The following is a 26,745-nucleotide window of genomic DNA, read 5'->3' on the forward strand; positions in this document are numbered from 1 at the left end:
GCAATTCCTGTTTACATAGGGAGATTCAGGAGGGTGGGATTTTTCAGACACCATTGCCCCAAGAGCAGAATATCCCGCCCGAGGTCAACAGGCTTTTGTATGGCCTTGTCCCACTCGCTACGATTCCTGTGGTGGCAGAACAGGAAAATTCCACCCTCAGGTCTTCGCCAGGTTCAATCTGAATAACCAATCTAACACTCACTGCTGTAATTGAGTGACAAGTTGGGTTTACATGGCTTCATCATGCTCCCCGCTCCCCACTCACCTGACGAAGGAACAGCGCTCCAAAAGCAAGTGGTGTTTGCTACCAAATAAACCTGTTGGACTTTAACCTGGTGTTGTGAGACTTCTTACTGTGTTTACCCCAGTCCAACGCCGGCATCTCCACTTCATCAGTATCAGCGGTGCATGACGGCATTGTCCATGTGTGGTCACTTCCCATATTTCATTGTAGTATCTTTGGTGGCTGATCATCATGGATTTTCTAACAGTTGAAGCTACAGCAACCAAAGTAGAATGGGGTCACTTTCTTCATGCAGAAATGTCAGTTAAAATAATGGAAATTATTGAAATCATATGGAGCTATTGTGGTTATTCTCCTTGAGTGCAAATGACAAGTAAATTTAGATGGTTGTTAATTAGTTTCAAGTTGAGGGAATGTCATGTATTGCACAAAGATGGACCTATGCTCAACTGCAGGCAGCCATTATTGAACTAACTTTATTACTCTGCAGTAGAGAAGGCACAGAGGGGGCAATTTGACAAAATGCGCAGTTTGCAATTTACTATAGGGACAAGAGTAGGGTAGGTTAAATTAAATACCTGGAACAGTCACAGCATCAATTCCTTGCAGTTTGATGGATGCTTATAAGTCTCACTTCTTCCATTTGCAGCAGCATTTCATCCAGTTGGCTAGTATTTCTGTTTAAACCTTAATTCAGACCCTTTACTGGCAGGCAACACAGAAAAGGTCTTTGTCTGGTAGAGTGGATTCTGAGTAGAACTCATAATAGGGTTGATTAAACATAAAATTAACCTGTGGAAGTTACAGACCTGAGGGGCTGAATGGCCTTTTGTTAATCCATATTTTCTTCTCTCGTCATATTATCCATCTCTTGTACAAGTGTGATTGCACCCGTGAGGGTCCAAATTAGATTTATAAGGATGTTGCCAGGATTGGAAAGTTTTAGCAAAGAAAAAGGTTTGGATTAGCTGGGATTGTTTTCCTTGGAACAGAGAGGACTGAATTTCAGGAGACTTAATAGAGGCATTTCAAATTATGGGGGACTTAGATTGAGTGGATGTGAAGGATTTATTTTCTTTGGGAAAGATGTCAATAACCAGGGGCACGGAGTTATGGGGTGGAATTTTACAGCCCAGTTGCAGCAAATGTAAGGGGTGGCGGGGGCTGGGAGCAGGGTGCAATGCAGCAAGCTGTGCAAAAGTCCACTGACTTTGACAAAACTGGAACATCCCACCAGTGAGACAGACCATAAAATGCCACCCACAGTAATTGGTAACATTATTAAAGGGGAGTTGAGGAGAAATGCTTTCATTGAGATAGCTTTGGAACTCACTACCTGAAAGAGGATAGACACAGAAACTTTCATCATGTTTAACATATGCACTTGAAATGCCATAAAGTAAGGGATGGCAAACCAAGAGCTGGAAAGGGGGGAATTAGACTGGATAACTCTTAAATCCAGCACAAACATGAAGGGCTGTAAATGTCTGTGAATTTACTGAACTGCATGCTGAGTTACAGTTGTGATTAATATTTCCTCCACTGCCATGTCACATTCATAGACTAACCACTGTGAGAACGATTCCTGCTCAGTTAAAAGTGACATAATTAATAAACAGATACACGGACAGGTCTTGCTGTGTTCCAAATGGGCTTCACAAATGTGGAATGTTTGGAACAAAGCAAGGAAATAGAAATTAGCTGTGCACGGTAGTCTACTCATGGTTAGTCAATGCAGCTAATTAAATGGGAACGTTGTTCATTGTAGCGTTTGTTAGGGAAATGGAGGGTGAGATAAAGGACTATAACTTGGGACTAAAATATTTGACTTGCACCATGGTTAGCTCTTATTAACAAGAACAACCCAGCACAGGAAACAGGCCCTTCGGCCCAACAATTGTATCTTAAATCAAATTTCTTTTAATAAAATAACTCATGCCTTCATCATTAAGAGATGTGTGAATAGATAGAAATTCTCTCAACCAAGAAATATGTTCCCTAATTTATAGAAATGATTAAAACAAAAAAACCGGAAATGTCTTAGCTGACTGATTTTAGTTGGACTCCTCTTTTAATGCAGTTTATATTGGAAAGGATAAAACTTTTAATTTGTAATGAGCAACCAATCCTTTTAAATGAACAGCCTAGTGTATTTGATCCCTCAACAGCAGCCAAAGTCTGAATTCTGCACCCATTAGATGCACACACTCAGTGGGCCCAGAAGCAGGTGCGAAATGTGTCTCCATACAGGCTGGCCAATTAACTGGCAGCCAGCACTCTGAAAAAGGCTCAGCACTACCAGGGAGGGCAGCAAGAGGGTGGACACTGAGAAAAGGGAAGGCGCAGGCAGCCACTTCTAATGGTCTCCCACAAGGAGATGGCCACTTTGGAGCTGTCCCAGGGATCTGCAAGCCTATACAAAATAAATCCTGATGGAGAAACATTGCAAACAGTGTCCAGGCAGAATATTCCAACATAAACCTCAGTCCCAGGCATCACTTCTATTTTTATGTCAACCCTGACAGTTCATCTCAGCCCAGATCAAGATTGCGGTTAAAACGTAAAGACCATCTGGCCAACTGGCTCATCTGCTAACTGTAAAAGTAGATGGGCCCCATAAAATTGCTTTCAATTCGTCCCTTAATGGGCTAAATTGGCTGCACGAAAGTTGGAAGCAAGCCCACCAACCCAAATATCACACAAATACGTGATGATGTCAGGACATGCCCCTGATGTCTTCTCACTTGATCCCACCTGCTTTCATGTCCAGGTATGTGCACCCACCCAAGCAACCTAAAGTTCTGGCCCAAGTCTTGAAGTCTCAACAAAGAACTGAATTTCACTGTGTGTCCCATAAATATTTGAAAGACAGACCAAAAATCCTATTTTTGTTAACTGTAGTTAGCGAGCAACTAAATAAATGCAATAAGTAATGAAATACTGCCACTGTCCCCAAATGTACCTCCAAATCCCCCCAGCCCACCACAGCGCCTCCCACCTACCTTTCATTTCCCCCTAGTTGGGAAAAAATTATTTGCGCTTATAAAAATGTCAGTAGTGACTTGTTCCAGTGCTAGATTTTCGCATTTACAGCATGCCGTTATGTGACATACATAAAGCTTAAAGCATCTTTCAAATATGTTTACTGTATGGAGAGAATGGAGTGTCTCATTTGATCTATTTCTTTTGTGCTGTCTTCCAGGTTTAACAGACAATGCATTGTAGATAAGGACAAACGAAACCAATGTAGATACTGCCGATTAAAAAAATGCTTTCGAGCAGGGATGAAAAAGGAAGGTAAGAAACTTAAATGTTTTGGTGGAACAAGAAACATTGATAATAAGTACATAGCGTAGCAATTTTCTTCAATGCTGGAAGAAGGCAGCCAAAATCCTTGTGTTCAGGCAATACTCCAAACTTGCTAATGTCAGGAGTCTTATTCCAAATAAAGTCTAGAATCTGCAGCATTGACATGAATTTAGCTTCCAGCACATCCAGAAAAAAAACAATGGAGGAATGCTCCATCATAGTAAACAATACTACCTGTTTGGTAACAAGAAATACTGACCAAACACTAATATATTTATTCTGCTACTGTTTGAGTTTACACTAAAAGATCCATTTTTTTAATCCATTCATTCATTCATGGGATTTGGTCATCACTGACTAGACCAGTATTTATTGCCCATCCCTAATTGACCTCGAGATGCTGGTGGTGAGCTGTCTTGAATTTGCATTAGCAGGATGGTAATTTCTGGTGCAACATCTTCGTGTGGAGTCAGCAAGTTTCAGTCTAATTTGCTCCAACGAAACCATGCAAGAACGTACGTCTGTGAGAGTAGCAGCCAAACATACATCAACTGCTGCCTCACAAAAGCACCAACAGAATGTTCAAGTGGAGCAGCCGGCAACATAGTTGCTGCCTCACAGCGCCAGGGACCTGGGTTCAATTCCCGGCTTGGGTCACTGTCTCTGTGGAGTTTGTACAGTCACCCCGTGTCTGCGTGGATTTCCTCCGGGTGCTCCAGTTTCCTCCCACCATCCAAAGATGTGCAGGTTAGGTGATTTGGCAATGCTAAATTATCCCTTATTGTCAGGGGGACTAATTAGGATGAATGCATGGGGTTATGGCTATGGGACCTGGGTAGAATGCTCTGTCGGAGAGTCAGTGTAGATTTGATGGGCCGAATGTCCTCCTTCTGCACTTAGGGATTGTATAATAAGAAATTAAATAAATGATTGAAGGGAAAACAGTCAATGGGAAAGAGCGATGTGGCGCAATTAATTGAATTGCTCTAACAAAGAGCTGGCACAGGCATAGTGGGCTGGATTGCATCTTTCCATGCTGTGTTTTTCTATAATTCTATGTAATCTGCTTCCAACCACATACCTGCAAAAGTCTAGCTCCAGTAATCAGTAGAGGTGAAATTATAAATAGAGAAATTATAAATAGAGCTATTTTATTTAGTTTCTACGCCATTTATTTCAACATGCATTGGACACTGTTTGGCAAATACTTAAAAAAAACTAAAAAAAATCCAACTTTGCTATTGAGGCCCACAGACTTCAATGGTCAAGTGGTTCTTGATTTATGTGATCATAAATCAAACAATAAAACCCACTATCAGAGCATAGATAGCTAGAGCTTGAAATATTCTGTTCAGGCACTGCTTCAAAGGAAACACTTAGGCCTGATTTTGCTCCCAAGTTTGGAATGCAGAGTTAAGACATTTCCCAGCTCCACAAACTCAACCTGGAGGAAAGTCAGACTTTCGGTCTAGAATGGCGATTGAAAATTGGAGTCGTAGTGGGCAACCCCGGAAACAGTGCACAGGTGGGTGGGACAGAAAACCTGCCTCAATGCACCAACACTTAGACCTGAATTTTCATTCCCATTAGAAACTCTGTGTTAAATGAGTGCTAATCCATGCTCCACCACCCGCCTCTCCATGCTCCACCACCCGCCTCTCCCCGCCACCCCCACCCGAGTCTTACTCTTACATGTATCATGACAATTCACCCACCAATGCCCACCCTGGACAGAACTTAGTGCCAGGCTCATTCTTAAAAATGCACTGAAGAAATCACTATTGGAAAAAGAATTCTCGTACAGAAAAATCCATTCATTACATTTAACTCCCTTTAATCTTTTACAGAAACAAGCATTGAAATTCATAATCTCACTTCAAAGAATTCACAGCCTCTTGGAGTTGTCAATCAAACTGTGAAAAGACAGGCATCCCACTGTGATAATGGGAGGTCATGAAATCAGTCATACAGCACTAACACTGCAATGATAACCTCAGATTTATATGAATAGACAGAGTGAAATAGCAAGCGCTTTTTGTTTTAAAATTGCAGACTGCTTTTATTCAAATCTTCAGTGGCGCAGAGTTTTAAGTGCCTTGCCGGTTGCTTTTGCCAGTTCTTTTTTACTGTTCCAATTAGTTTATGCACGTTTTAGACATGTTGATATTTACCTTTAACATGACAAAGGGCACCTGACCTCTTCCAAAGGGCACCTGATCTCTGTCAAAGGCTCTCAAAAGCTCCCCTGGCAGCTTTAGACTTTCTCCTATCAGGTCTAACATGCACAGGACTGTGTTTTGCATATCTCACTAGTGAAATCAGATCAGCCTGAGGCAAATACACTTTATGTGTGCTGCCTCCATGAACCATTGATGTGTAACTTATAACATGCCCGCAATGCCTCTTTGCGAAGCTGGTAGGTGCTATGTTTGGGAGTCTGGATCTGGGCCTCCATAGTCATTTTCATTACAATAGAAAGCTTCTCTGTCACCACAAAAAGTCAGGCCTTAGAGAAAGATGATTTTGGGAATGGCAAACATTTTTCTTGCATTATTTTGTCAGCTTGAAAGCTTCCTTAACTTGAACTTGTTGTACCTGCGTGTGTTGTTTACATTTTCCAGTGGGAAGATAAATTACTTTATTGACCTCACTACCTTTACTGCATTCCCCTTTAAAGTGATATTGTAGGCCTATTATCAGTTTCTCCCCTACTAGTTTCCCCACCCTTTCGAGGGGCAAACTGACCATAAGCAATTGACACCACCAATTTATTATTCCCATTCAAATAAGACCCACTCATGAATATGGTACAGGCTTTCCAATCATTTCATTATTTTGCACATTGCCAATGTAAGCAAGAAACAAAAATTTTCCCCAATGTGTGTGCAGGACTTGGGCATCACTGCAGCTCTTCAGGCATACACACAAATCACAACACATGTACAGAATTATGATTTAAATAACAGGATATATACTATATATGCAACATGTACAGTAATGATAAACTGGCAGAAGAATTACTTTCATAGAATCCCTACAGTGCAGAAAGAGATCATTCAGTCCCTTGAATCTGCACCAAGTCTCCGAAAGATCATCCCACCCAGGCTCTCCCTTCCACCCTGTGCATTTACCATAGCCAATCCACCCAACCTGCACGTCTTTGGACTATGGGACAGACTCCATAAAGACAGTCACCCAAGCCTGGAATCGAACCTGGGTACCTGGGAATGTGAGCAGCAGATCTAACCATTGCGCCATTGTGCCACCCTACTTAACATGCTTCACTCACTCCGATAGTCCCATTAAGCATTATGATGTCATTAACTCAAATCAAGGTAGTTATATTTTTATAATAGTATGATACCTGTCCAATTGAACAGGGATTTTTTTTTGGTCTCTTCTATTTTATAAAAATCAGAAATAATGCAAAAAGATGTCTTGGATTTTCAGAGATTTAAAAAGCAATCTAGGATTTGACAAGTCAGGCTGTTAGAAGGAATATTTCCTGAAAAGCAGGTTGGAAACATTTAAACCTGACCTTTGAATCTGGATTTTAAAATGTTAAAATGCCACTAAACATCAGAAATTATCTTTTTTAGCATGTTCCAGCCAGAAGTTATCTTTTCCACTGCACAAATCTAGAGAAGACATACAAGGGATAAATGAGTGACTATACAAAGGGTGATAGTGAATAGGCAGCCCACTTCATATATTTCCTGATTTTTATATTCATTAATCTCATTAGAGACGTTAAAATTTGTCTTAATATCAAGGAATATAGAGAGCAAATAAACAAATATTCCCATTCCTGATCAGCAACAGAAGAATAAGGCTCTGCTCTAATAACCTTCATGGAGAAAAACACTTGCCATTACTCACCATTTACACTGATACATGAAGAATAGGCATTTGTGCAAAGAACCAGAAAACAACTATGTTCATCAAACTGTAATGCAGTAAGGAGTCAACACCTACAAAGACACAAAGGGAATAGTAATGTAAGTTCAGAGGAGAATAGCAGCAATAAAGCATTATTAGATTTTTCATAGAGCATTTCTGTGGAAGAGAAACTTCTAATTTCACTTATGGCAGGCAGTTTAAAATATGCATCATATAGCTCAAGGCCTACAATCGAATAGCCTGTTTACACTTATCTTGGTATTTTAAAGAGTTGGATCACTGAGTTGGTATCTCCAATACTATTCACTCAATAGAAATCTTCAATTGTGTAAGAGTTCATTAGCTGATGGTTATAGGATGGGTTTAATTACTGGTAAGATGTGAGGCTCATAAGTTGTTAGCAGAGTCATTCCCTTCCCGCTATCTTAGGTCACCATGCACCTTTCAGATCATGTGTGGCTTTTCTTTAAAACAGTGTCCACTGCTAACTTTTAAACACACAGATCCTTTCATTCTTCTGCCAACCATTGTTTAATCTCAACCAAACTTAAATACAAAGCATAACAGGTAATTGGGAAAGAAGTAATCAAAAAATGTAATTGCTATCACAGTTGTATTCTTCCCATAAACAAAAGTATTTTATTGTTATCACTTTTAAATATATTTCATTCTGAATGTATCTATTACACAGGCATTCATAAAATACATCAGCCTTTTCAAGCTGATCTCAGGTTCCAACCATCTGACAGTCCCAGGACACAAATTACCTTCTCCTAATTTGTACAGGTTATCTTCATGGATTGTGCATACTTTTGCCTGAACTTTACTGACCTTGGCTCTTGTTCTTGACTGGTCCTTGAATGATTCCTGACCTTCATGCAGGATTTAGCCTTTGATCTGCCCAGCAAGTTCAGACAACTCCAGTTTGAACCAAATGTTATCACTGTGTCCATCACAACATCACTAATCTCCTTCCTACTAGACTCCTGTTGTTGCTAATGTTATAATAACTTTTGCTTTCTTCGTATTCAAGCTACACAAAGACTTTCATCTCACGTCTAGGTTCCTCCATTTCTTATTCACATGTTTTTTTCCTGTCTCAGCTACATCCCTTTCTCTACCTTGAACTCGTCTCCTTATTGTCTCAGACTCACTATATAATTCCACTGCTACAAATGCTCCCAGTCTTTATTCTCAGACACTACCAAATACATCCCTATTTGGGCCTATTTCCCATTATTGCCCAAGATACTTCTTTCAGTCTGCCTCAGCCTACAAATCATCCTATCCTATGTTAACAAGTCCATCTCCAATAAAAGTGCATTCTGGAGGTGTGCATCAATACTCTCAGCCTGATCAGTGGTGACTTCTTCACACACTAAGGCTGCTCCCTGTATGTATCATGCACCAAACCCTACAGTGACAGTGATAGCTAAATTTAGCCTGTCTCCTCAACAACTCTTTCCTTTTATTTAAATACTTGAGTCCAAAGAGCTCCTTTCACATCTCCTTAACGATACAGTATGCATATAAACACCAAAGTGTTTCCTTGGCTGGAAATCCTTGTTCCTATCTGTTTCATTCTGGACTGAACAATTCCTCACTGATTTCACATGGCACTTACACTCACCTTTACCATAAAAATCTCGCCCTTCTCCTCGTCATCACTTTATCCATACCATCATCGCAGGTCCTTGTGCCCCTGAAGTCTCTATCATTGACAAGGCTTTTTTTCCTCTCTTTCAAGAGACTTCTGGATGAGAACACGGAACTTAATAGAATTGAGGGTTATGGGTAAGCCTAGTAGGTTTGGATATCATCGGCGCAGCTTGAAGGGCTGAAGGGCCTGTTTATGGTGTAGTTTTTCTATGTTCTATGCTCCCTTCTCTCTTTCCCAGTCCACCTCAAATCCTTTCTTCATCATTTTTTGCCAATGGAAAGATCTAACCTTAACCGCTCCTTGACACCAGTCCTTCAGTTACCCACAGTCCAGTTGAGGTAGCTGAGTTAACTTCTTCCAAAATCCTCTTCTGTCACCTCTGTTGGATGATTTTCCTCCTGTTTGTTATATTCTGTATCAAATACTGCAACAGAGGCGTAGTGTACAACAGCAAAGAAGTTTCCTTCAACCTATATATAAGGCTGGTTCAGCCTCAACTGGAGTTTTGCATCCAGTTCTGGGCACCACACGTGAGGAAGGATGGGAGAGAATTTGAGAAAGTGCAGGAAAAGATTCATGAGAATGGTTCCAGGGATGAGGAACTTCAGTTATGCAAAAAGATTGGCGGCATTGGGATCATTGTTCTTGGAGAAGAGAAGATTGTGAGAAGATTTAATAGGCATTTCCTGGAATGCCCCTTTCAAGCCAAGAATCGTCTTGCCTTGGAACCATATTGCCGTTTCTTCAATGTTGCTGGGTCACAAGCCTGATATTCCCCTCTATCGTGACTGAGTGGATGTGCACCAACACAGGGTGGACTAGAGCAGTTCAAGAAGGTGGTTCACCACCATCTTCACAAAGATAATTAGGAATGGGCAACAAATGCAAGCGGGACACTTTTGATTCCATTACTATCCCTGTCTGTCATATAAAGCTAAATTTCGATGTATTCAACTCTGGTTACTGGCCAACCTGAACCCAGTTTCCTTCTATATCTGATTTGTTACCACTTGATTCACCTCTGAAAAACATTGCTCCTTTCAGATGCCAAATCTTTCCCAACTGCAGGAACCCCAATCCATCTCAATGCTCAACTTTTCCAATGTTTTCCTCATTAGGCTCATCAACTTCACCATCCATAATCTATGATTTATTCAAGATGAGCAGCCTTTATTTTACCTTGTGCCTTCGCATTCATCACTGCCATCCTTGGAAAGCTCCAGTGATTCTCTGTGCCTTAGTGAATTGATTTGAAGGCTTGTATCTTCACCTTGCTGTGCTTCTGTGGTTTTGACCCCAACTTAATAATCTCCTTCCCATTATATCCTCCAGTCTTCTGATATATTCCTTCTCATCCATGTCCTCTGTTTCAACATCGTTTGCTGGTCTGTCAGTCATTTCAAGAACTCCCTTCATAAATCCTCTGTCTTGCACTTCCTCCATCATTTGCCAGTCTCTTCAAAATAATTATTTTTCCCATTGTGTTTTGAATCCTTCTCTAACCCTCCACCCCCATCCCCACCCCACTCTCTCTCACTCAGTGGCTACTTTTGTTCCCTTCCTGGATCCATTTTTCTCTCCAACAGAATTCTACATTGGTATAATCTACTAGATCTAACACAATGCCACAGAATTGGCAGATCTATGAATAAAACTTTGAAAGGGAATTTGCAGGCACTGGCGAATGATATAAACACAAACTCTTTGTGATTGAGGTTCATCCACAAAACTGGAAATGGAATGTAAAAAGAAAACTGGGTTTGTGCCAGTGGAAAAAAATACACACCTAATAGAGAAATCGAACTTGGATTGGCTCTTCTCTGGCTGGTAAATGGGGCAGAAACCAAATTTAGGAAGCAACCTAGCTTAAAACAACACTATTATTTTGGATATAGCAATGGTCATTTAGATCCTTAATGTCAGCATAGACAAGTGGTAAGCCCCTTAATTATTCTTATAAAGGGTCCAATGACTGTTTTAGAATTCCAGAAATTAATTCACTCCAAGTGCAGCATTAGATCTACCCAGGCCTACATGTAACCCAACTAATTACCTTCAGAAGGACTGTTGGAAGACGTTTTCAAAAAAGGAAGGTTTTTAAAAAAATAACATAATACAGAAGAAAGCACAATTCTCACTCCCCTGGGAATTGTAAGAAGTCTCACAACATCAGATTAAAGTCCAACAGGTTTATTTGGAATTACGAGTTTTCGGAGCACTGTTCCTTCCTCAGGTGAGTTCACCCAAGTCCAACGCCAGCATCTCCACATCATGGCTACACGACTGGAGTTTTGCATCCAGTTCTGGGCACCACACGTGAGGAAGGATGGGAGAGAATTTGAGAAAGTGCAGGAAAAGATTCATGAGAATGGTTCCAGGGATGAGGAACTTCAGTTATGCAAAAAGATTGGCGGCATTGGGATCATTGTTCTTGGAGAAGAGAAGATTGTGAGAAGATTTAATAGGCATTTCCTGGAATGCCCCTTTCAAGCCAAGAATCATCTTGCCTTGGAACCATATTGCCGTTTCTTCAATGTTGCTGGGTCACAAGCCTGATATTCCCCTCTATCGTGACTGAGTGGATGTGCACCAACACAGGGTGGACTAGAGCAGTTCAAGAAGGTGGAACTACGCTACACGCCTCTGCTGAACCCTGAACTAGGCACCAGCAGCTCAGAAATTTCTTAAACTGAGGGCCAAGGCTCAATGTCAAATGGGTCTCAGGCCGATTTTTCCGGACCTGTGGTCTTTTCCTGCATCCTCATTGTGCCATCCTTCAAGTGCAAATTAAGCTCTGCCTCTTGGTGTTAAAGTTCGTGCCTACATGTCATAATCCAGCAGAAACTGGAGAAATGAAAGTAAGGCATTCCCAGTGACTGTTGGAATCCTTTCCTAAATCTGTTAATATTAAATAGAATTGTTTGAGGTCCATGACCAGTTAGTGCTGAGCAAACATTCGGAAAGCAGCATTCTGTGACTGAACATAGTGTCTCCACTGATAAACCAATGCATAACCTTGAGAATTTATTTTATGACAGTTGACTGCACTCCTGCTTTTTTTTTCACTCGTAAAAGTTATTCATTGTGTCCAACTGATGACATCTTATACACATTTTACAAATACATGACAATTCTGGCTTTTGCGATTGATGTGTCATTAATTAGCACAATTCGTAAATAATCAAGTTATTTTATAGTAAATAACATATTCTCTAATCCTCTAGTTGAATTTCATCGTGTCATCTGTCAGTTTAACTTGAACTGTGTTGGCAGCAATGCGCATTGATGAAGCCAATTATTTATGTACCTTGCTGCTATATGGTGGTGTTCAAACTCCTTTTTAAAAGGACAGATCAGTGTTACAGTGTCTCTAACAATCATTTAAAGTCTATCATTACACAATGTCGTGTGGCCAGTGCATGTTTTCCATCTGAAGGTTCCTCCAGGTTAATTATAGAATCATAGAGTCATAGCGGTTGACAGCATGGAAACAGGCCCTTCAGCCCAACTTGTCCATGCTTCCCTTTTTCTTAAAACCCCTAAGCTAATCCCAATTGCCCGCATTTGGCCCATATCCCTCTGTACCTATCTTACCCATGTAACTGTCTAAATGCTTTTTAAAAGACAAAATTGTACCCGACTCTACTACTATCTCTGGCAGCTTATTCCAGATAATCACCACCCTCTATGTGAAAAAAATTGCTCCTCTGGACAGTTTTGTATCTCTTCCCTCTCACCTTAAACTTATGCCCTCTAGTTTTAGACTCCCCTACTTATCAGTAGTTAATGAGAACATACTGATGGGGAATTTCCATGTTACAGGTTCAGGGCTCAGCAAAAGCTCTCAATATCCTGGCGAAAGGCATTAGTTACTGCGAGCTCAGCCAGGGTAAAATATTGGCTAATTAGCTAAACAATAGCAGCAGGTTTGAATAGAGGATATGGCGGTATAGTGGAAATGTGAGCAGACTAGTAACCCAAAGGGCCAGGCTAATATTTTGGGGGCATGGATTCAAACTCCAACTCAGTAACTAGTAGAATTGAAATAGATCTGGAATTAAAAACTAATTTCTGTAATGGTGACTATGAAATTATCATTGATTGTTGTCAAAACATCTAGGGTGGAATTTTCCAAAAAAAAGTGGCAAAGTGTCAGGTTCTGAAAACCAGTTTTCAGTCAGATTTTTGTCCAAATTTCCTGACACTTTGACCCTGATGTAACTGGCACACCCCTCCCAAAATTGGTGCAGGCGATGCTCGCAAAACAGCATTCTCCGTTGGCCTCAGCGCATTCTTACAAGCCTCAGGCAGGCGTGCCAGTAAAATTCCAGCCCTTGCCAGAAAAAAGGCAGGGGAGCGTGTTAGCACCGCGAATCTAGCAGGGCAGGGCCTGATAAAGCTGGCTTTATAGACACCGAGGGGACGTTTTTAAAGGGCACACTAGTCTCAGAGTAAAGTGATCCCCCCACCCCCACCACCGTTCCCCCATGGGCATCGTGACACCCTGCAGTCAAGGGGAACACCTGCAATCCTTGACAGCAAAGGGGCAAACTCCCCCACGCTTCAATGTTCGGGTCACCCCACGTTCCCCTCTTTCTCACACTGCCTTAATCACTAGCATCAGGGTATCGGGCCTCCTCCTCCCGATTAGCATCTCCCACCACATAATGGAATTTCTCCCCCTCAATGGGGCTTCTGAGAGCTCCTGCCCTCTACCTCCACCCCTAGACCTGCCTTCTGACTCTGGCCTGAGGCTCCTCCCTTTGGCAGTGTCAAGGAGCAGTGCCATTTGCAATGTCCTTGACCACGCTGGCCTGTGCGCCACCAATGTATTCATCTTAATTGCTGGAGAACAGTAGTGATTCCCGCTTGTGTGATGTTACACTGGCAGTGGGGGGAGAATTCAACATCCTGAAAGCAACGGTATTAAAACATTTAATTATATCAAAATTTAGTCAATTTCATAGTAACCAGGTGCATACTGAGAAGTGGCGAGATCTGAAACTGAGATCCCCGCCGCTGCAAACTCCGTAATGAACCTCGCATATGCAAGACATTCTGGCCATAAGGGGATTTGTACCAGCAGCAAACAGACCCTGAACCCGTTCCCCCACCGCCCCAGTTAGCGCATCCTCTTTTGGGAAGGAAGTCTGTTCTTTGTGTGACTCCAGACCCACAGCAACATGGTTGTTTCTGAAATGGCCCAGCAAACCATTCAGCTGAAGGGCAATTAGAGATAGGCAACAAAATGCTGACTTTGCCAGTGACAGCCCCATGAAAGAATCTGAAAAAAATCACATATAATCCATACATTCCAGAAAGATTTCCTTCTTAGTGTGTTTTTAAAATTGAAACACTGTGTCCTCTTCCAGTATTGTGCCTATGCTTCTCTCAAAGGCAATGTGTGAGAAATTGGACTGCTTGTCCCTTTTTAGGGTTCTGCGAATACTCTAGGAGCTCATGCTGTTCATGACATATGTGTACACTTGTGGACAAGAATCATTCCAGATGTCATTTTTGTGCATGCATCAAAGCATGTGCCGTGAGCGGCTGCCAGCAGTATTCAGAACAGACAGATCAAGATGTCAATAAAGTTACAACATTTATTTGGCACCAGCCATTTTGGAACTCATTTCTCTTGACTTGGCAGGCCTTTCCTCATGAATAAGATTCACGCTGAGGCAGGTGGGGTTAAGATCAAGTCAGCAGTTCAGAGACGGCCACAGAGGTGGACGAGTGCTGGGACAGGCTGGTTAGAAGGCCTTCTTTGCTGTCTACAACTTTCGGCAAATTTGTATAAAAGGTTGTTCGGCCCTCTAGCCTTCACTCCTCGCCCTCCACCAATCCCCCCCACCCATATGCCCCATCATATGCCAACATTATCTCATATGCTGCCTTATACCCACAATACCATCCTCTTAGCCACTTACCCAGATCCACTATGAGCAGATGCCTGGATCTGTGTGGAAATGAAACAAAAATCTTCTAATAATCTAACAGAGTGCTAACTCATATGCACTTGATAGAGAACTCATTCATTAAACCCAATCGAAAATGTTAAATCCTTTCAAATGGTCAACCGGTTACAAAAAAAAGTTCTATTCATTAACCTCATCAAAGATAGCCTTATTCTTTAATAGCGCTTTAGAACTGTCAATAATAATGTGAACTCAAACCCCACTGAGATAAATAATTTTGGAGCCTTTGAAACTCACCCAAATATTCATAATGAGCACAGCTGTAATAACAGCCCTAGTAAGTATGAGCATTAAAACTGCAGGGACAGCTGGTAATGGGTCTTTCAAAGCTACATCAAATGCTTGTCAACCCCAATGTATTTCAGCATCAGTTGTTTGTTTTTTCACTCTAATTGGCAGCTGCTGCCTGTTTCTTTTTTTCATTTTAAAGGGCTGGGGATTTAAATAACTTATACCATGCATCTTAACCAGATTATCTGCCCTTCAAAAGTGTTTGTGCCCAAATTTGTGATTTTTACAACATAGGATAAGGCACTTGGAACAGCTAAAATGGGGTAAATTTAAACTCAACACTAATTTCAAATTGCCCCGCTGAGTTCAGCTTTCATGCCTGTCTGATTTACATTCTGCCCCCTTCCCCTTGCTAGTACAAATAGAATCTGCTGGAAATGGGGAAGGGGTTTTTCACCTCTGGGTTCCACCTGCCATTTCTAAAGGCCTCTGGTGTCAGCCCAACTCCACGAAAATCTGGCCCACTTTCTCACTTAATCTTATATGGCTGTGCAGGCTTTCAGCAGCATGAAGGACCCTACCCCGACCCCTCAAATCAATTGTCACTAGGCATGGGCAATAGTGGGAATTCCCTTTGGAATTCAGCATGACTTGGAGAGTGACCAGAGGCCATGCAAAACAACACTAGCTGCTGGAAGAGAGAGAAGAGGAGGAGTTGGAGGGCCACCCAGGTTGTTCAAGGAGCACTTCTCATGCCTGGATCTCAGTGAAGGACAATGGTATTTTCCAGCCAAAGCCGGAAAATCCCACCCAAGGTCAAAAGAACTTTGCATGGTCTACCCCCGCCTGCTATGATTCCAGTGGCAGGTGGGATGGGAAAATTCCCCCAAATGTGTGAGACATCTGCACTTCAGTAAGGACTTTGTCACTGAAGTCTTTCACTTACTGCAATGTCAGGCCAGAGTAAGGATCGTATTGCCAATCGCTGTGAAGGTAACTGTGCGATAAACATTCATGCCTCTGACTTCTTCCAGGCTGGAGCTGGAGATATGTGCAGGACTTTGCAATTTGCCATCCAGTAGATTGTTGATGGTTTCTACTCAAACGGTAGGAGAGTAGAATCTGTGTTTCGTTCCCTTTCAACAGAAATAAACAGGTGGAATGACGCACAGTTTCCCAAGATTGACAGGATTTCACATGTTGTGGCACCTCCCATTGAGGCGCCTTATGTCAACACTGCCCTGTACCTAACCTGTGTTATGTCCAGCTGGTGTGTAGCCATGGACCAATGCCCTGTATTCTGACAGAAGTCACGCGTTACAATCCTACACCTTTTTTTATTTGTGGAAAGTGGGCGTCACTGTCCATCCCTAACTGCCCTTGAACTGAGTAGCTTGCTAGGCCATTTCAGGGGGCAATTGTGAGTCAACCATATTGCTGTGGATCTGGAGTTACATGTAGGCCAGACCAGGTAAGGATGGCAGATTTCCTTCCCCAAAGGACATTAGTGAACCAAACAGGTTTTTCCGACAATCGACAATGATTTAATAGTTATCAGTAGTTTCTTAATTCCAGATATTTTTTATTGAATTCAAATACCAGCATCTGCTGTGGCATGATTGGAGTCCCAGAACTTTGGCTGAGCTTTTGGATTAATAGTCTAGTGATAATACCACTCAGCCATTGCCTCACTGTTTTCAAGGGCTATCCAATTCAGCCTCTAATGACTCTGGCTGCTTATGATTCAATGGATATTGACAGCTCTAAATATCTCACCCCAAATGGTAACAAGCAGGAAAGGTTGGATTTTCCTCCACCTGCCCACTCCAAAATGGGTAGGGTAGCAGCAAAAGCATTGGGAAAATATCAGGCACAAAGCATATTGTCATTTCTCTGGCCAAATCTTAGTTTCTCTCCCATCATCTTTGCCAGGACTGTCATGTCTGTATTTTGTTCACCCCATGCAAAGCATTGTCCAGATTCACAACATTACTTCCCACCTTTATTTCTTAATACTGCTTCCCAAGATTATGTATTTTCCTATATTCCTGCTGGTAATTACTGTCAGACTTTCAAGGAGCTCCCAATGAAGGAAGCTGTTTTTAAAGAAAAGAAAACACAAATGTCCTTTTGGCATTGGAAAATAGTCTCCAAGAACATGGTTAGTCTAATTCCTCAGCAAGACAGCAGTTGGATGGCATGGTGGCACATTGGTTAGCACTGCTGCCTCACAACATCAGGACCCGGGTTTGATTCCCGGCTTAGGTCACTGTCTGTGTGGAATTTGCACATTCTCCCTGTCTCTGCATGGGCTTCCTCTAGGTGCTCTGGTTTCCTCCCACAGTCCAAAGATGTGCGGGTTAAGAGATTTGGCCATGCTAAATTGCCCCTTAGTGTCAGGGGAACTAGCTAGGATAAATGCAAGGGGTTATGGGGATAGGGGGTGGATGGGATTGTGGTCAGTGCAGACTTGATGGTCCGAATGGCCTCCTTGTGCACTGCAGGGATTCAATGACTCAAGATAGGGGGCATCTTTGTTCTGTGCAGGGACTAGTTTCCTGATACAGTGAGCATCTCCCTCTAACTCAGCCACAATGCCTAACTTTTGAAAGACTACTCGAGCTAAAGTCTTCCATAGACGATTTGCAGCCATCTTAAGGTTCCACTGAGTGGATTTCTAATCCTGTGATCATAGAGTCATAGATTCCCTACAGTATAGAGGAAGGCCACTTGGCCCATCAAGTCTGTACCAACCACAATCCCAACCAGGCCCTATTCTCATAACCCCACACATCTACCCTGCTAATCCCCCTGAGACCAGGGACAATTTAGCATGGCTAATCTACCTAACCCACAAATCTTTGTGGGAGGAAATTGGAGCACCCAGGGAAAATCCACACAGACACAGGGAGAATGTGCAGACTCCACACAGACACTGACAAGAGGACGGAATTGAACCAGTGTCCCTGGCACTGTGAGGCAGCAGTGCTAACCACTATGCCACTGTGCTGCTCTCTCTGCAACACTAATCCATTTGCAGCACTGCTCAGATTTTTTCAAAGCCCCCCACAAGCTCCCACTTAGGCAGGAATTCCATCAGAATGCCCAGCCTAAGAAACTGGGTCACGGTGTTGGTAATGTTGGTGTGTGGATAGAAGTCTCGTCCTTATCCTATTGGGAGAGATTAAAAAACATTCAGACTCAATTATTAACAAATTAGCTGGCTATGTGATGTGGAGCTAATTCAGAGCCACAGTTTTCTATCTGTGCTCAAGGTTAATATTACTCAATAAACCATGGGATCATTCAAGAAGCATTTACATGGAAGACCAGAAGTTTCTTCCAACTTTCTAAATAAGTGACCATAAAACTCAGGCTTTCACCACATTTTATAAACCATTTGACGTTTACTCAGCAGACCATAGTCATCTGGGATGAGGAAGCTGTTTATAAAACTATCTGAGCATACCTCAGCAGAGGTCATTCTAGGTGTTTCACTGCAGCGTATTAGAAGTGTTATAAAATATTCAACTCTGCCAACACGTATTTGTTTGATGCTTAATGTGATGTTCAACTTGATCATGTTTATAAATTCAATAATAAATCTGTGACTTCTAATGCCAAGTAGTCTGATTTTTATATCTGAATGTTTAGAGATTTTATCAGTTTAATTGCTCTTTCACTGTACTATTTAAAGCAATGTTTGCTGAACAAATTATCTTCATTTTAGCTGTGCAGAATGAAAGAGACAGAATAAGCACGAGACGGTCAAGCTATGAGGACAGCAGTTTGCCTTCAATTAATGCACTCATACAAGCAGAGGTTCTTTCTCGGCAGGTACATTTATATTCGTTAATGTTATTATCATTTTAACATTATTATTATTTGATTTGATTTATTATTGTCACATGTAATAGTATACAGTGAAAAGTATTGTTTCTTGCACTATAGGGACAAAGTGTATCATACATAGAGAAGGAAATGAGAGAGTGATGAATGTAGTGTTACAGTCAGCATTGTTAGAGAGTTTAAAAGAGAATGAAGTTTCAGAAGCATAGAACGACAGTAAAAGATAGAATTAGAAGGTATGCTAGGCAAATAAAGCATCAAGTCGAATTAATTATCAATAGTATTTTGAAAAATTGGTTTGCATTCATATAGCACTTTCAAGACCTCAAGATGTTCCAAAGCACTTTTGTATTCTCCATCTGTATTATAGATCCAAAGAAAAATCCTTTAATGTGTCTCTGTTTTAAATAAGGCCTCCGCTCACCCCCAAGTTTGAAAAATCCCGCCCAAGGTCAACAAACCTGTGCATAGTCCTATCCTGCCCACTACGATTCCCACAGCAGGCGGGATGGGAAAATTCCACCAGAAAATTAGATTGTATAAAAGAAAATGTTTGAACAATCTTTATAGTAGTGTTTATTATAGTAAGGACCTAAATGTAGCCATAATACATCCTTGAGTTGTATCAACTTTGTTGTGCCAGTATTAAAACAGATGATTGCAAGTTTTCCAACTATTCACCGAAGTATTTTACACTTCTCTGCAGAAAAAAAGGAATTTGCCTCAAAACGTACTCACACATTCGCATTTAAAGTTTATTTATTTGTGTCCCAAGTAGGCTGACATTAACACTGGTTAGCTGTCTGTGAGAATACTTCAATGTGATATTTTCAACTTACCCTTTCTGATGACATCATTACTAATGAATGTCTGGAGATTCACTTAACTTAGCATCAGATTCAAACTGACATTGGAAAAGTGGGAAATCCATGCCACTAATATCACTGAATTTGGGGCAATACCTGACACTTTTTTTTGCCAGACGCAATATGAACTAAACATATATGGTTGTTGCAAATTGAAAAACTGGGAGTACAAACAGCATAGCTTCCTTTGACATTCAGACCAGCAACAAGAAATTGTTAACTGTATTTATTGACAACATTGTGTTGACAACCAAAACCAGTGATGATTTTAATTGTTACACCTTAAAACTATACTACAATCAGCATATTTTTAATCAACAAATTTGCACTGATATGTTCTGACGTGGTGAACAGATATGCACCATTATCTTTAGCACAGCACAGTGGCACAGTGGTTAGCATTGTTGCCTCACTGAGTACGATCCCCAACTTAGGTCACTATTTGTGTGGAGTTTGCACATTCTCCCCAGGTGTTCCAGTTCCATCCCACAGACCAAAGATGTGCAGGTTAGGTTGATTGCACATGCTGAATTAACCCTTTGTGTCCTGGGATATGATAGGTTGGAGGAATTAGCAGGGTAACTAAGCAGGGATAAGGCCGAGGTGGAATTGTTTTTGGCGCAGACTCTATGGGCTTCCTTCTGTACTGCAGGGTTCCTATGATTTCCATGACTATATACTATGACTACATAGACTATATGACTATACACAGCAATGTTTCAATTCATTGCTTTTTTTTGATGGCCTGTATTTCTGTACTGTAATGAGATCTGGTTGCTTCTGGAAGAATTAGGAAGTGAGCATCAGTGAATATGTTTTTCAAAGAAAAGAAGAATCATGGAATCACTACAATGCAGAAAGAGGCCATTCAGCCCATCGAGCCTGCACAGCAGCAATCTGACCCTATCCCTGTAAACCCAAGCAATAACCCTGTTAGTTCCCCGATGCTAAGGGGCAATTTAGCTTGGCCAATCCATCTAACTGCACATCTTTGACTGTGGGAGGAAACTGGAGCACCCGGAGAAAACCCATGCATACATGTGGATGTGCAAATGCCAAACAGTCACCCAAGGCCGGAATTCAACCCTGTTCCGAGGTGCAGTGAGCCAGCAGTGCTAAACTGTGTCACCGTGTTTATTTATTAGCATCACAAATAGGTTTACATTAACATTGCAATGAAGTTACTGTGAAAATCCCTTAGTCGCCACACTCTGGCACCTGTTCAGTTACACTCAGGGAGAATTTAGCATGGCCAATGCACCTAACCAGCAAATCTTTTGGACTAAGGGAGGAAACCGGAGCACTCGGAGGAAACCCACACAGACACAGGGAGAATGTGCAAACCCTGCACAGACAGTGACCCAAGCCAGGATTTGAACCCGGGTTCCCGGCTCTGTGAGGCAACAGTGCTAACCACTTTGCCACCATGCTGCCCCCATACCTTTGATAAATAAATTGGCTTAATTGAATTTAGGGTGAGGCATTCTATCATGTGATTGACGATTGGGAAGAGTTGGACTGGACGATAGTTGACCAGATCAAATTTGTCCTGATTTTTAAGAATAAGACAAACCCAGGAAGTTTTCCACATTAATGGAGCCAACAAATCCTTAGCCTCTAAAGCTATTCAGAACCAAGTCCAGTTCTAGAAGTACAATGAAGGCAGAAATGCTAAGCCGCCAGTCAGAGTCCTGTCACCTAACAATGTGCACAGAGGCCTATGGCTTGAATGGAGTTTTGTCTGTCCCAAATATGTGCCTCAATTTTACCGGCACATCTGCCCCAGAATCGGGGCAGGCGAGGCTCGCAGAACAGCATTCTCCACTGGCCTCAGCCAGGGTCTTACAAGTCTCAAGGGGGCGAGGTGGTAAAAGTCCAGCTCACGTGGTCTCTGAAATCAGAGGGAATGGTGCCAAAGGGAAACAATAACCATAGGTAGGAATTCCCTCCACTCCTAGCTCCCTACCGCAGAGAAATGTCAATGCTTGACTACGTCCAGCTTAATTGTGAAAATGATACCCACCTGGGGGTCTGGTCTTGTGTTCTGGTCTGCGTTTCATTGAAATCCCAGCTTTCTGGTTGATATCAATCTCAGTGAGTGGGAATTATTAGACTGAATTTCATGTAACATGTAAATGAATACACTCAGATTGGGATGTTAAATGATCATTTCCTTCCTGTTCCTCTGTTCCAGATTTCCTCTCCTGTTTCGGTGATAAATAGTGACATCAGGTCTAAAAAGATTGCAGTGATAAGTGACGTGTGCGAGTCAATGAAACAGCAGCTTTTAGTCCTGGTCGAGTGGGCGAAATACATCCCAGCTTTCTGTGAGTTACCGCTGGATGACCAGGTTTGTAACATCTTTGGTTTCATTCAGTTATATAAGATTAACAGAGGGCATGAACTTGCTGGCTGTTCGCGCCAGGCATCCGCTGCAGTAAGGTCGGAGAATTTCACAGCCAGCCATTCATTGCAGTGGGATGGGAGAATCCTGCTGGCGTGAACAGTGATAAGATTCTGGTCAAAATGTCACAGTTGAACAATGGAATGCTAGTGGTCATGGATTTTTGCACCATTTCATCGAATACACCTCACCTTTCATCACCCAAAGGCTCAATTTTGATACATTCCATCACTTAAAAGTCAAGTTCCTTGAACTTTGATAAATTAAGTTTAATTTATGAACAGAACTCTTTTTTCAATAACAAATGCAGAGTTGAACTGACAAAATAATTGATGTGAAGTTTAATCTCAAACTTTGTGCTTTGTGCAGTTGCTTGTTTTAGTTTTAGTCCAGGTCAGACTTGCATGGAAAATAGAACTGAAAGGTGTTTCAACTTCAATAATGTATCTTAAACCATGACATTAGTAATGTGGTCCATTGATGTAAGCTTTACCCACGCAATGGCACAGCAATAGATCCAATCTGAATCCCCAAAGCAGAGCGGGGGGGGGGTGGGGTGAATGTCTATGAGAAATCCATTTACATCATTTTTCATAGCACTGCCCCTCAAAGGAGGTGTAGCAAACGGACCCCGGAAATTTATCTCCCATGTTTCTGGTCCTAGCATAAGGAGGTACAGAGTAGGGACAAAAGAAGAGTCTGAGGCCAAGATAGTCCACATCACTCTGTCAGGCTTCCCACCAGACAGTTAAAGACCAAGCTTAGCAAATGTGTTGGGATGCCGCCTGGAGTGGGAGGGCTCCACATTGAGTATGGAAAAACATATGAGTGAAAGAAATGTAGAAATATATTGTATAAATGTAGAAATAGGAATCTGATCTGTGGCTTGAGGGGCGGGGTGCCCTCACTTGGTTGTCTTCCATTTCATGAGATGATGGTTGGTATTTTGGTGGGTAACATTGTAACTGCTCTCTCCTATGTTGTGTTAGTGTTCTGCAGTAAAACACTGCTCTGGAACGCCAGCCTGGGAAAAGTTTATGGAAACCCTAGGCTGCCCAAACATCATGTTTCCTCTCTCAACCTCACCAAAGTTGGACCTTCAAGAATGCAGAGCAGTATGATTGGTACTAGTCTGGTTGCAGGAGTTGCCAGAATGATTACATATTTAGACATCAGTTCCACTTCAGGTTTTTTGTCTGGGTTTAGTTCTCTAGCCTTCAGCTTTTCCAGGGTATCCACATGCACTGTAGCTTTTCGCCCATAGCTGAGAGTTTGTTCATTTTCACGTGCTGATGGGCTCGTGCACTGAATGTCTGGAGGCCAAACACCTTCCGAATTCTCCTGAAGTTGTAATTTTGGGCTAAGAGAGATACGGTTTCACATTGTTTCTCGCCAGCTCTGTAAGCAGAAAAGAAGAAGCACACTAATTCTGTTCAGCCACACACTAAGTTCATCTCATCAACCCCGCCATTAGAATGTAAAATAGGGAACCTTTTTTTTAATTCATTTGTGGGACCTTGGCATCGCTGGCTGGCCAGCATTTATTGACCATCACTAGTTACTCGGGGGCAGCTGAGAGTCAACCACGCTGCTGTGGCTCTGAAATTACATGTAGACCCGACTAGGTAAAGGACAGCAGATTTCCTTCCCTAAAGGGGTTGGTTTTTCCCAACAATTAACAATGGTTTTATGGTCATCAGTAGATTTTTAATTCCAAATGGTTTATTGATTACAAATTCCACCATCTGCCGTGGTGGGATTCAAACCTGGGTCCCCAGAATATTAGCTGAGTTTCCAGATCCATAGTGTTGTGGTTATACCACAAGGCCATCGCCTCTGCCAGCCTACAAAGTTCACTAATGTCATCAAAGGAGGTTCCAGCCATGCACCAAAATACATGGGACCATGTATTTTGGCCCACTTAAGGCCCACTTCTTCACTCCAGAGTTATGTGAACAGAGATGGGAAAATTTCTGGTTCTGTAAATCTAACCATTAAAAATGGCCACCCACAGTTGAAATTTTAATTCTTGGCAGAGGATAGACTGGATTGGCAGTCAGGGACCACCCCAGAATGAATGTGAAGGCTGCTGGGTGTGGAGGTGGGCTAGGCAGAAGACTTGCTTCTGTACTCCAAAACCTTGTTTAAGTTACTCAAAAAGATTAAACAAAAAGCAGGCCTACTGCCCTCACCCCCCACCCCCAAACACACATGCACACTCCCTATGTTGCATCCATATCAATCTATGCTACATTATTCCCCACCACCTATCCACACAGTCCCTCTACCCCGTATACCAACGCATGTTCCTGTACCCATCCCCAAAATCCTGTAAACCCTTTGCCAACACATGCCCCTTTATCTATATCCTGCTGATCCCATGATCCCAATGCTCCCACATCCCCATAGCCCTTATATGTAGCCCCAATGCCAACTCAGTGCCACTCATGCACCCTATCAACCATCCTTTGCCCATGCCCCCACCATGTTAATTCATTTAGTATCCTTCGACAGTTCATTGACAGTCTGATAGTTCCTTGACAGTACTTTGACAGCTGCTTGACAACATGGCAGGTTAATAAGTTCTACACACAGTCATGTTTACTTTTAATGATCCCAAAAGGTGCCTTGCTACTTCCAATGGGGTCCCTTGGCTATCCAAATGAATCCCCCAAGTTCAGACCTCCTTTTACCTGGTCCAATCTGCACATTTGGGGTTTCACATTTCTGGCCTATCAAAATCCCATTTCAGCAGAAGCAGCTAATGATTCACAATGGCTAGCTACCTCTGTAAACGACACATGCATGAACCCTGGCCTGATTCCAGTCCCAACCCTGCAAAAATAGGAAATGCCATGTTCTGGGGAGGGACTTCAAATTTCCATCCATTTCAACAATTTTCACCAAGACAGCTTCTCCGTAATAGCAAAACTCTGATTCATCTTCCTCTCAAAGCTAATTTCCACCTGAAAATTCATCACTGTCTCAACTAAGACATTAGGTTGAATATCACCAGAAATTACTGCAATTGAATGCATTCAATGACATTAAAAATACTTGAAAATTATGATAGAGCGACAGTGTACGCTTGATGGAAGTTAACTGTATAGTAAGAGCTGGCATGGTCTGATTGACTACAGATTCAGCCCCCTTCCATCCAGCTCCCTCCGTCCCGGCTGAGTTCCCAAATTAATTCCTGATTTTGTGGAGGGATGCTAATTGCATACTGGACTGTTTTCTCATGCTCACAAGGCAGTGGTTGTAGAGTAGCATTGAGAAGTTTCCCATGAGATTTCTTGGTCAGGACATGGAATGTGTAGTGTGAAGCAAGCTGAAATGGATGAATTAACCAAAAGGAGAATTTAAATCAATTAACAAGACTCGTCAGGTAATACTAAATCTATCATCTACACTATTAATATAAAACTAACTGCGAAAGCAAAATGAGCCTCATTGATATTCTTCCTCAGAGTTAATGTTTAAGCATATTTTTGTTGTACACACGATTGTTAGCAGTTTAACATTACATTTTATACTGATGTGAGAAACATTAACACGGGATAGATAAAGTATTAAGTCACTCATTGTTAAGCATATGATTTATTGAACACCTCAGCATTTCTGTTCTAAAGAACTAGATACCACCAGTTTCCTGACTTTTATCTTAACTTTTCAAAAGAGCCCCTGGCCACTTCCAACAATTTCAGTGACACATTTGACTTTATCCTATAACTTTCAGGTCTATACACTGCTTGCACAGAGTTTGCACATTTTCCCTGTGTCTGCGTGGGTTTTCTCCAGTGCTTCAGTTTCCCCCAAAGATGTGCGAGTTAAAGTTTATTTATTAGTTACAAGTAAGGCTTACATTAATACTGCAATGAAATTACTGTGAAATTCCCCTAGTTGCCACAATCCGGCACCTGTTCAGGTCAATGCACCTAACCAGCACATCTTTCACACTGTGGGAGGAAACCGGAGTACCCGGAGGAAACCCACGCAGACACGGGTAGAATGTGCAAACTCCACACAGACAGTGACCCAAGCGAGGAATCAAATCCAGGTCCCTGGCGCTGTGAAGCAACAGTGCTAACCACTGTGCTACCGTGCTGCCCCAAGGTTGACTGGCCGTACAAAATTGACCCTGAGTGTGAGGGGGTTTAACAGGGTAAATGCATAGGGATAAGGCCTGGGTGAGCAAGCTCAATGGGCCAAATGGCCTCCTTCTGCACTGTAGGAATTCTATGAAACATCTGAAGTTAGGCCAATGTATAAGGTTTTCTACTTTTTTGGTCAGGATTCTAGAG

The 26,745-nt window shown here is 42.0% G+C and overlaps 1 protein-coding gene across 3 annotated transcripts in view; it reads left to right on the forward strand.

Annotated features, from left to right (window-relative positions):
* Positions 1-26,745, forward strand: part of hnf4a (hepatocyte nuclear factor 4, alpha) — an 88,293-nt gene that overhangs the window by 44,399 nt on the left and 17,149 nt on the right. For all 3 annotated transcript variants that reach the window (XM_080204945.1, XM_080204944.1, XM_080204941.1), the window contains exons 3-5: positions 3,447-3,541; positions 19,053-19,159; positions 22,232-22,387. In XM_080204945.1, the coding sequence (XP_080061071.1) occupies positions 3,447-3,541; positions 19,053-19,159; positions 22,232-22,387 (358 nt within the window). The remainder of the gene's footprint in view (positions 1-3,446; positions 3,542-19,052; positions 19,160-22,231; positions 22,388-26,745) is intronic.

The sequence above is a fragment of the Carcharhinus amblyrhynchos genome, chromosome 16 (genome assembly GCF_965287045.1).
Source record: "Carcharhinus amblyrhynchos chromosome 16, sCarAmb.v2.hapA, whole genome shotgun sequence".
Lineage (NCBI taxonomy): Eukaryota > Metazoa > Chordata > Chondrichthyes > Carcharhiniformes > Carcharhinidae > Carcharhinus > Carcharhinus amblyrhynchos.